Source organism: Lutjanus erythropterus, chromosome 6 (assembly GCF_056507025.1).
Source record: "Lutjanus erythropterus isolate fLutEry1 chromosome 6, fLutEry1.hap2, whole genome shotgun sequence".
Lineage (NCBI taxonomy): Eukaryota > Metazoa > Chordata > Actinopteri > Lutjaniformes > Lutjanidae > Lutjanus > Lutjanus erythropterus.
In genome coordinates this window covers 20729820-20741876 of record NC_139322.1, presented here as the reverse complement: position 1 = coordinate 20741876, position 12057 = coordinate 20729820, and the positions used below count along the sequence as shown (strand labels likewise).

The 12057-nt window shown below is 41.3% G+C and overlaps 1 protein-coding gene across 1 annotated transcript in view; it reads left to right on the top strand.

Moving 5' to 3' along the window:
- nav1a (neuron navigator 1a) overlaps positions 1-12057 on the top strand; it is a 144788-nt gene that overhangs the window by 47864 nt on the left and 84867 nt on the right. Inside the window, exon 5 of the mRNA XM_084721119.1 lies at positions 1462-2289. Within this exon, the coding sequence (XP_084577245.1) occupies positions 1462-2289 (828 nt within the window). The remainder of the gene's footprint in view (positions 1-1461; positions 2290-12057) is intronic.

Below are 12057 nucleotides of genomic sequence, written 5' to 3'. Positions count from 1 at the left end.
ACATTGTATTTTATGTCTACTTCTCCCAGTGAGCTATAATGATATGATAAGAGTAGGTATAATAATATGTTAATTCACCATAGGACACACTTGAAGATATCTGACATTAGGGTGGGAAAATACATACATACATCTGTATTGGCTTTGGCAATTGGCCAATTAGCAATTGTCAATATCAGCATATCGAATATCGGTCACTTGGATATGTTTGGAATTTAGGACCAGTCCCCAGGTAAGCACAACTTTGGATTTAAAGGGATTTCTGAACCAAACCAGCCACTTAAAATTTCTAATACTTTGATCCAAAATGGTCTAACCAAGCTACATTTCCATCTTCAATCTGTGAAGTCTTAACAGTGTGTGATAAAATATATAAAATATATATAAAATATATGCAGTAGTTTTGTTGAGTGCTTTTCAAAATAAAAGTTGGTGAACTGATATCAGTGTGTGTATCAGTATTCCTTGAATATTTTCAGCACATGTTAACAATACTGGGATAAAAATAATAACAGTCATAATTTTGGTCACCATAATCGTGATATGAAATTTTCATACTGTTTCATCTCTAATCCTGACACAATTTTAGACCATGTATCACCTTCAGGTTCTTCTCCAAGGTCCCTGTGCCAAATTAATTTGACATTAACAGACTTATCATTCATGAGGGAGCTAGTTATCTCGTAAAATTTGCAAGGCTTGCCATATATTTCGTTCTTTTCTTTGTTTCTGTCTTTCCTTTTTCCTTCCTCACTGGTTTGCAGCATAACACAGCATCTGCGGTGTGTGTTTGAGAAAGAGGAGGAACAGCGGGTGAATCAGCCAGTGGGAGGAGAGACAACAAGAAAGAAGGGAAGGATCGAGGAGGAAGAAGGAGGAGAGGGAGGGTGAATGAGCCAGCGGGGGTAGAGTGAGCAAACCAGCGAGTGAGGGAGAAGTAGAAGGGGAGGAGAGAAAGAGGAGGAGGGGGGTGGATGTTGCTGCTGCTGTTGCCGCTGCGACTGTTTCTCCTGTCAGTCGGCTGCTGCTTGCCTGGCAAGCAGGAGGGAATACAGAGCGCGAGAGAGAGAAACAGCAGAGAGGGAGACAGAGAAAGAGGCTGAATTTTTATTCTAGCAGCGCTATTGTGGCACAGACACGCTGTGAGCAAGTGGATTTAGGCTCTGGACACAAATCTGCACATCCATGGATTACCAGCAGTGAGTAAGGGTTACTGCTACTGCCACTCTACTAACCCACTCGTCATTTTCAACAGAGGGGGGAACCCACAGTCTCCCTCAGCGGGGAGTCTGGCTCAGTCTGGACCCACTGGAAACAGAGAGCCAAAGAGGGAAAGCAAACCAGACAGTCTTGGCATTTTTACACCTTTCTTTCTCCCATTTTCTCCCTCCATTTCTTTCTGCTTTCTGCTTGTGTGTATCTCAGAGTGTGTCACTGATGCTGTTGCTTGGCTCTCTGCAGGAGGGATGTTGGAGGCTAATGTGGCTAACATTAGCATGACGGCTAAGCCCAGAGAGCTGGACCTGAGGTCTGCTGCTGCTGTCTCCTGCCAGGAAACTTCAGCCCAGGCCATGGCCTCCAGGAAGCCCTCGGCCAAGCCCTCCGCTCTGCCCCAGGGACCGTCACGTCCCTCCGGGTCAGAGCTTAAGGTCTACCGGCCCACATCCGGATCTATTCCCATCCCGATCCCCAATCCGTCCGGGCTCCGAAAGCAGCGATCGCTCAGCAACTTATCTGTGCTCACTGATGCCGAGAAGAAGCTGCACCTTTACCAATCTCCCCGCTGGAACGATGATACAAGCCGGCCTGGCGCTGGCGCCAACAAGCCGGGCCAGACCAAGACAGGTCAGGCTGGGGGCGGGAAACCGCCACTTTCCAGGACCCTTTCAAAGTCAGAACAGTCTCTCTTCCAGGGGAAGCCCAAACCTTTCTACTCCCCAGCTGTGACTTCTAATGTGAGCAAACCAAGTCGAATCCCCGCCCCTGGTAAACCACGGGGACCTTATGCTGAGGTCAAGCCCATCAGCAAGGCACCTGAGGCAGGCCAGAGCACAGATACAGACCCTGCAGACCACCCAACTAAGGCTAACTCCAATGGAGCTGGGAATACTGGGACTAATGGCAAGAAACTAGGGGAGAAGGGAAGATCTGCGGCTCTGTCAACAGAGGAGAAGAAAGAGAGGAAGGGGGTAGAGGGAGAAGATGAGAAGGGCTTTCTGAAGGTGGACCCAGAGTTAGTGGTGACGGTTCTGGGAGACCTGGAGCAGCTGCTCTTCAGCCAAATGCTCGGTGAGTTTTCGATTTTATCTGTATTTTACATGAAATATGGCATCTCCATCATCATCAGGCTACAATTATGTCAACAAGTTAACAGCTCCTTATTGATTCAGTGGACACTGAACAGCAAAAACATCCTCTCTTCTCATCTGCTCTCCACACCCAAACCTTTCAGCTCTGGCTGTAGCTCCAGCATCAACAGTGAATTTTAAATGAGTTCATTCTCTATTGCAGCAGAGCGTAATGTCAGTGTGTTTCTTACTATACAGTGGTGAGAGTCCTTGTGCTGTAACTGGCAAAATTCCCCTTGTTTACATCACTGTAGCAGTCAAATATACTGCCTTGATATGTGTAAAATTGATTTATGTTGTATCTGTGTGGATGTGTGTGTACTAGCGCCGTGTGCTCCCATGAATCAGCTGAAGTAAGCAGTTCCAGGGGCTGACAGTGTTTTGTTGTTGATTCATTAGCGCGCTCTGGAGTGTTTTGTCCTAGTATCATCTGACCCACTGCCACAGTGAGCTAGATTGTATATTAATTTATCATAATACCTCCTTCCTGCTTCTCTCAATATACCTCTGTTACTGTATCTCACAGTTTTTCTGTCTCTAATTCTAAAACCCTGTTAGCATAGGAGCATATCTTAAAATTTAGAGCCATCCACGCATGTAATGCATCCATGTGTGCAGTAGTTAAGAGTGTAGACTGCATGTTTTATGTCAGTCCCGCAGCCTCAGCATGTCCTGGCTCACTCCAAAATCAGCCATTCGTTAATAAAGGCCGTGTGACTCGTGGACTAGTGGGGTGTGTGTTTTCAGTCAGTAAATAAAACGGCTGCATATTGAGTCAGGCTCCGGTCACAGTGGGCCACATATTTAGCCTTGCACCACTCCCTCACCCCCCTCACCCTCCTCCCTCCCTTCTTCCCTCCAGCTCCATTGATCTTCGGGCCACTGACAGATGGTCACTATCCATCCCCTCACACCCCCACCTCCTCCCCCTGTTACCGGGGGCAACGTGTGGGAGGAGAGAGGGGAATCTGAGGGGGTGGTGGCATGGGCAGGTAGTTAGCATGCTCCCATTCATACAAACACTCAGACATGCAAACATACTCTAATGAACACACAGTGTCACATGTTGGATATACAATTAGTCCTGGTACATTCACCCCCAAATGTACCAGGACACATTGTATTTACACAATAGGGATTCATGATATGGCTTTTTTTCAGCCAATACGATAACCAGTAGTTGCCTGTCAGGGTACCGTGTGTTTTTTTCACTTGCCTGAGCAAGTGGGTCAGAAATCCTCTTACTCAAAGTTAATTTTTACTTGCCCATGTACAAACTGTTGTATAAGCTGTTATCAAATAACAACAACGACTGAAGTAATTGTCATGTTTAATCATGGGCTACAACATCTATAAAATGTCAAAAAAAAGGTGAAAATATCAAGTCGGTGTTGTCTAGTTTTGTCACTCTAAAACCCAAAGAAGTTTAATGTGATAATAAACAAAGAAAGGCTTACAATCTCCATATTTCAGAGGCCGAAAACTGCATTTTCTGACATTTTTGCATGAAGAAATACTTGAACTATTAATCAATTATCAAAATAGTTAAATAATTAGATTTTTACTACATGCCCAATCCAACAAGTGATATGCCAGATTTACTTGCCCAACATGGCATTTTACTTGTGCTGAGCAACTGGGCAATCCTTGTTGTTGAGCCCTGCCTCCTTCTCATGGCTGCTACAGATAAAATGAGTGATAATTTTATGTTTTTGTATTTTAAACAAGAGGTTCGTATAACCTATAGTTTATGCAGACCTGAGGGTCAGACAGGCTGAGATGTCATGAGCAAAGATGGATGATTTAATATTTCATAGCTTTGGCTGAGCCAAGTCAAACTGACCTCAATATTACAACTAAAACAAAGAACAGTTCTGACACTTCATATGTTCATTTATTTTTTCTAGTAAAGTACATGAAAAATTTCACAGATTTATAGAGCATATTGCTGAAAAATTCAAATCAAATGCTCATTTCTTTATCAGAATAATAAATAATAATATAAATTTCCTATTTTCTGATGATAATTTATCAGCCCAGATATTTATTCTGGGCTGCACTTTATTTTACAGTATGCTATTAAGATGTAACAAGCTGCACTTTGTATTACACATTAAACAAAATAATTAAATAATATGTTCTTTATTAGTCAGTAATAAAAAAAAACACAACTATACACTAATTAGACACTGTACACCTAAAGGTACTCTAATAAGACGTAACAGGCTGAACCTTGTATCAAAGAAATATAAATAATTAGACTCTTTATTAAACCCTTATTAGACTTTAGTACAGGGTAGTAAGGGACAAATTACAGTATATTTTTGTTTGAATGCGTCCCTCATTACCCTCTAATAAAGTCTAATACAGGTCTAATAAAGAACATATTATTCTCTATACCCTAATTGTTGTCCAACTAGGTTATAGTTGTTTACTGTCTAATAAAGACATTTTTTTGTCTAATTTTATGCAAAGTATGGCTTGTTACATCTTAAGATAAAGTTTGACCTTAATTCTGCCTTACTATATCCAAAGTTTTAGCTAATGTGGGTGTATTTAAGAATGATGACTGAGTTTGTGACTAATAGGTCAAACCAGGGTCTAACTCTGCACCTATCATCCATTATTCATTCACGCACACACAATCTGTGTGTATGTGTGTGTCTGTGTTTTTCTCTCTATCTATTGCTCATTCTCTTTCTATCCCTTCCTCTCGGCAGGAGCAGATAGCATCAGAGAGAGTGAGGGAGATGGGGAGAGAGTAGTGTAGCAGGTCGTTCTATCTGGCTCAATGCGAGGAAATCATTTTCTGTCCATCATCAGATCTCTCTATGTCTTCCTCCTCTCTTCTCCTCATTTACTCTTACTCCCTTTAGCAGCTTGCTTCCTGCAGCACCAGCCCCAAATCACAGCTTGTGTGACCTTGCCCCTGCAGCCCTGTGTGTGTGTGTGTGTGTGTGTGTACTGTACATGGTGTGTATGTGTGGGTGGGTGTGGTGTGTATCTGTGCGTGACCTTGTTCCTTGTTTCAGTTCTTGTTGTGATGTTTCTGGCCACACCTACGTCAGGCAGCCAGGTAGGGAGGAGGGAGGTGAGGATGGAAAAAACAGACCGAAAGAGAGTACAGCAGAGGTCCTTAGTGTTTTCCAATTCATGGATACCTTAGTTGATAAATATTCGAGGCAGGGACCACCTACCATACCATGCATGAATATTGGGGGTTCTGCTCTCATTTGCAATTACCCATAGCTGCTAAGTCAGCAGCAGCATGGCTAATGCTAGCTGCATTAGCCTCTCTCTGCAGTTTTGCTGGTGTATTTTGGGGTGGAGGGTATGTCAGAAGCCACCTTTACACTGGACAAAAAACCCAATAACACCCACTAACATCTGGCCTTTGTCTGTTGATCAGTAATAATGTAAACATGACATGCTAATTTTCAGTGAAGGCAATGAAGACTTATCACCTCAGTCTGAAACTTCTGTGACCCTTTTCATGCAAACCTAAAATCACGGAGACTCAGTTAGAAGCTACAAAAGTACTGAGAGCTGGACGCATTTAAAAACTTTTAAAAACACCATTTTCTCTGCTCTCCTCTTAACAGAAATGAGTTGAGTCCTGTCTCTCCAGTCCCATCTCCAGTGCAAAAAGGGTCAGTTGTGTATTTTTAGTAGTTTAGCCGCATATACAATCTAATTTTGGTGTAAAAACGTAGTCTCTTGGTTGTGAAATTACGAAACAGTCCATTGTGGCTCACTTGGGATAATAATACAGGTAATAGGCCAATATGTTTCAATAATTTGTTGCTGCCATTGTGGATCGGTGCAGTACAGTGATTTAGTAGATTTGCTAGCTCACATGATTGCATGAGGTTTCATGGGAAGCCTTTGTGATGTCTATTTTCAGACATTTTTTAATAATAATAAAAAAAACCTCAAACAATAATTTGGCAGCCCCCCCCCGCAGTAAATTGCAGACCCCATATTGAAGACCAAGCAAGTAAAGGAACAGGGTATTGCATTGAGATTTATGGGAGAGAAGAAAAAGGCCAAAGGGAGATAAATGAGACTAGACTAAGAGAAAGCGAGACACACTGGAGTATAATAATGCTAATAGGCGATGACCTAAATTTCTACCTGGTGTCCCAAGTGCCCGAGTGTTGCTTCAGGTCATTACAGTCCGCCGCAACCTGCCTGAGGTTTATCATACAAACCACAGCAAGTGTGTAGGATAGTTGTGTGTCAGTACACTCATACGTGTGTGTGTGTGTGTGTGTGTGTGTGTGTGTGTGTGTGTGTGTGTGTGTGTGTGTGTGTGTGTGTGTGTGTGTGTGTGTGTTAGGAAGAGGTTAATTGTAACTTGCCCTGTAGCTTGCGGCTGTGGGCTCATCTTTTATCGTATCTGCTTCTCCATTTCCGATGGGACGCACAGCTAATTGGTTTCTGCTCTGTGTGCTCTGTCATAGGAAGATAGATTATGGATGTTCAATGGATCATTCCCAGTGATCCACTCCTCCCCTTCCCACATACAGAACCACCTTCTCCTCAGCAGCTCCTTACATACATGAAAGTCTTGTGTCATTGTGTGCCCACTAACAGACATAACCAATTAATAGACTAATTACCCTACTAATAAAATGATGATCTAATAAACAATGTAAACACCCATAAATTTAGAATGTTAGCAGGTTGTGTAAATAAAATCACAATGATCTTTTTCTATTCATAAATGATCAAAGGATTGATTGCCAGATTGAGCTCAAAGGCCGCCGCCAGTTGAACTGGCCTGTTGTACTGTGTGGTGTTATATCATGATGAATCGACCCTAACCCGGTCACAGCCTGCCCTGTTGTTGTGGTAACTACATGTTAGCTGTTAGCTACAGGGAGTAAAATATGTGCCAGTGTCTTGAACATGTCATGTTGCGTGGCAGTTAGCAGCATGCACTGTGACACTGTCATTCTGAGATTAGCCTGCAGTAGTGGGCAAAGATAATAGAGGATGCCACCGGGGTCTAATCGTGACGTATAACCCAAGACCATCCGCTATGCACTTGAAGGGAATAACCATTGCACACGCTCAATGAGGAAAATTTAAAGACAAAAAACAATCCAGGATATTTCAAGGTTAGGCCTGCTGTACGTTTATCTTGCGAGGTGATTTAGGATTAGTGTCAGTTTAATCTTGTTTTTCTTCAATCGCACATACATGTTTAACCACTGAGTGATGAAGAGCTTTTTGTTAATTGGATTTAGAGAATTACTTGACTTGTGTGTCCACAGGCAGCAGCTCAAGACTTTGCAGTGGTAATTCTCCCAGATGCAGCCTGTTTTATAAGATACATTGGAAACCGCTTATAGTGATCAAGGTTACAGTTATTAACTTCTTACATGGATCAAAAGGCTTGGGAGAGAATCGTTCCTATACAAATGCTTTTTAGATTATTTGTTCATAGTAATCTAGCAGTCCATTTACAGTGTTGATTTTGGGTGTTTTCATACATGACAACGTATGAAAAACAAATTTAAAACTACGGTAATTTGTTTTTCCTTTTAAATTTACTTAAATGATAACCCATGTGCTTTCAGCTGGTTACGTGGAGCAGCTGCTGAGTGGACATTGAGATTATGACGACAAAAAGAAAGATTTTCTTTCAATGAAAAACATAGTCAACCTGACATACTGCAGCGCAACTTCAAAAAATTATATTTTATCTACACCCGGTAGAAAATTTTGTTTCTCACAATTGTTTTTTTGTCTCATGAGAAATAAATGAGATTCTTATTTTGTGCTTACTGAAGTCTCATATGTTTCTCCTACACCCCCCTCCCCCAGAGAAATAATTAGTAAATCAAAAGAAATCTTTTGCTGAGTGTCTCCTTGACGACCGTATGGAGCAACAAGACTTTAATTTGACAGCTGAGACAAATTTAAGATTTTCATTTAAGACAATTTAGATCTCACTGTTGTCTTAAGAGCTGATTATTAAAAAATAAGAACAAGAACAAAACATTGTATGATCTTCAGGTATATAATATAGTCATTTGTACAGTAATTTAAAATGAAACAGCTGTACTGCATTTTGAAAGTCAATAAATGTCAATTAGATGGTAATTTACATAAGAAACAAAGATCTATTTTTGAAATCAAAAGTCAAAATTCTCTGATACCAGCTTCTTAAATGTGAATAATTTCTGGGTTCTTTACTCCTCTATGACGGTTAACTGAATATCATTGTGTTGTGGGCAAAACAAGACATTTGAGGACATCATCTTGGGGTCTGTGGAAAAACTGATCTGCATTTTTCACAGTTTTCTTTAAAGATTAATCGATGATGAAAATAATCGTTAGTTGCAGCCCTGTGATCATCTGCTTACAGAGATCACAAGAGGTTTCCAGTGTATCTTGTTGACAGACACAGAAGCAGAGAATGATAAACTGTAAATTTTGCCAATAAAATGAGTCGACCTGAATGGCACCTTGTAAAGCGTATACTGCACAGGCTGACAAGGTAATCTAAAGCGCCGAACCTCAGATGTGTCCCACTAATGACACCTCCCGGTCCCATCCACCAGCACCCATAATGAGGTGTATGTGAGAGGGTAAGCTCCCTAAAGCAGTGGCCTTTCCCAGCATGGGGCAGGCTCGGTTTAGAGAGGATCCAGTCTAAAGACACCAGCAATCATCAGGATTAGGCCCTACATAAAGATAATGAGAAGATTCAGCCTCCATTCCACTAATCACGGATCTATCGCCCTGGAAAAGGCCAGCCATCGAGTCTAAAATGAATTACAGATTAAAGCCCAAAGGACATCTGTTTGGATGGAGATTTGGGTATTTGGGGGAATTTTACTTTATGAAAGATCAGATAGAGAAAATAGATTTAGGTTAGAAGATTGGAGATTTTGTGTGGTTTCTGGCGTCGGCTGAGCTGATCGGAGAAACTGGGGGACTGTGTCACTCGCATGTGACCTTAAAGGCTCAGCGGAAAGACAGACGAACGCAACTCAGCAACACGTGAACGCTTATAACACGGTTCCGATGCAGCAGACAGGGCAAAATGTTCAAAAGTAGGGGTTCACTTTACTAAATGTGAAGAAAATGCAGCTAAATGCATTGACTCATGAAACAATTAAACTTATTACTTCTGCAAAAGAGGAATAAAATAATTACTGTTGAATCTTTTCACACCTTTTCATATCGTGTCTTTGTTTTTTGTGCCAAATTATGGTGAGTAGTATCAAGAAGAGTATTGTTGAATATCAGTACGGATAAGCAATATCAGTATTAATATCAGTAACAATAAAATCCTAATACCCATCCACAGTCTGAGAGGAAGACCCTTATTGTTTTATTATTCTGTTTGTTTAGATTGTTTGTACTTGATTTACTGTTTCACATAACTGATATTCTGTTCGACTTGTTTAAATAAAACTTAACTTTAACATTTTCAACTAGCAGCAAAATGCACAAAATTTGCAGCCCTGGAAGGAGCCCTCGTATAAAAGTAACCTTGACTACCAGACATGCTTGTTATTTTAGTGTGTCTTTGTAATGTGCGTGTGTGTGGGCATGTTTGTGTGGTTGATGGTTACTCTTGCGTCCTCGTCAGCTGTCTGTGGAACAATAAACCCTACAGAAAAATCGACAACGCTGAGAAAAGGAAGACACACACACACACAGGCACACACGCTGTTCAAGAGAACTTAACAACACTGCAGGAAATAACAACAGAGCTCTGCATCTTTGAACTCACACACACACATACGTTCAGTCACTGATATCCTCTCCTGTCTATATTCACACTGTATTCATCTTTTTGGCCGTGACAGGGTATTTTTCACACTCGGCCCCTTCATTGTGAGCACAGTGCTGAGTCTCTAATGTGATGCGGGTGCGGTCAGAGCAGCTGGTTCCACCCCACTCTTCGCTGACTGAGGGATTCGGGGCAGTCGTCCTCCCATCGAGGAGGTGGTGACAAGCCGAATAAACACAAACGCCCAGGGAGAGTGAGGAATAAAGCATCCTTCCGATTCTCCCTGTCTCTCTCCTCTCCTCTCTTCCTCTTCCTCTCTTTCAACTCTGATACGAGTTGACGTGTAGCAGTGTTCTGTCACCAGTCAGACAGCACAGAGGATATTTCTGGTACAAGTGTTTCAGGAGGAGGACAGAGGACATCTTTTCACTGTGACAGGGATTTTGTCACCAGGAGAATTCATAGATAGGAAGAGTGTTTGCATATGGATGCATGTATGATTATGCATTTTTTCTCTGTTGTTGTTGTGTGTGTGTGTGAGTGTGAGAGAGAGTGTGTTTACAGTGCTTTGTGGTTAGTCTCTAAGGACTTAATGCAGGAGCCATTGCATTAGTGCTGTCTGCTTCCTGCCATCTTCCTCCTAAATCATATTAGTACTCTCTGTGTTTTTGTCTCATCAGCTCTTACGCAACACACACACACACACACACACACACACACACACACACACACACACACACACACTTGCATAAACACACGCTGCTTATGACTAAAAAAACAAGTAAGATTGTATTGAAGTTTGAAGAATTTAAGTGCTTATTGATGTCAATTGAGCATTTAACTTACCTACAATGAGTGTCATGGGAAAATTACTCTTAAATTGCTGCCATCAACAATGGTAGAAAACAACCGTGCAAGTACTTAGCTTAAATGTCATGTTGAAATAGACTAGATTACAGACCAAGAACCTTGAGTATTCTCACCAGTCCCCCAAAATACATGCATTTTCCATGTATATGCAGTATAATGTAACATTACATTAAAGGATCAGTGTGTAGGATTTAGTACCGTCATTCCAAGCATATAGGATAACCTACAGTGGCTGCGCAACTCATGAAAGTCCATATCTAGAGCAATTGTGTGGTCTGTCTGTTTTGGGCTACTGTAGAAACATTACAGTGCAACATGGTAGACTCTGTGGAAAAGGCCTCGCACCCTCCTGCAGCTATAAACAGTAACAAAAACCCGATTATTATTATTTTCAGGTGATTATACACTAATGAAACATACTTAACTATCATTTTCCATTTCTCCAATATTCTGCCAATAAATGCCCATAAATCTTACACACTGGATGTTTGAGGGGTTTGTAAGTTTTTCAGTCCTGCTGACATTCAGTTTTTGTCTTTTTTTCATATGTTTTCTTTCATTTATTATCTTATCCGGTGACAACAGAAACCTGGTGTTTGCTCTGTTTACTCATAATATAAGCCTCCAGACTGATACTGATAGATATAATATACTGAATTAGGGTTGAAGAATATGATGGTATATACGGTGCAATGGTATTTGTCCTCCGGTAGAGATTTGGCAATACTGTTTCCTCATATGATCCCGCCGATCTAGCTGCCTTGCAAGGTAATGTGATTTGAGCAGCAGGACTGAATCATTTAACAGAAACTTCCTATCTTAAACCGTAAATTAAGTGATAGGAAGAGTCTAAGATAGGATTTTTCTCAGTTTGGTGTTACAGAAGCAACCTGAGGAATCCTATTTTATCATACTCCATCATTTCTTAGCTCAGGTTAAGAAATCCTACATGTTCAATCCAACATTGCTTATCAACTTTTATGTCTGTTACTTAGCAACCAACACTATTTTTCTTATCTCTGTTAACTGAGGAGATAAAAGAAAGAGGGTGGGCTAAAGTAGCAGCATCCAGATTAAAGAAAATGG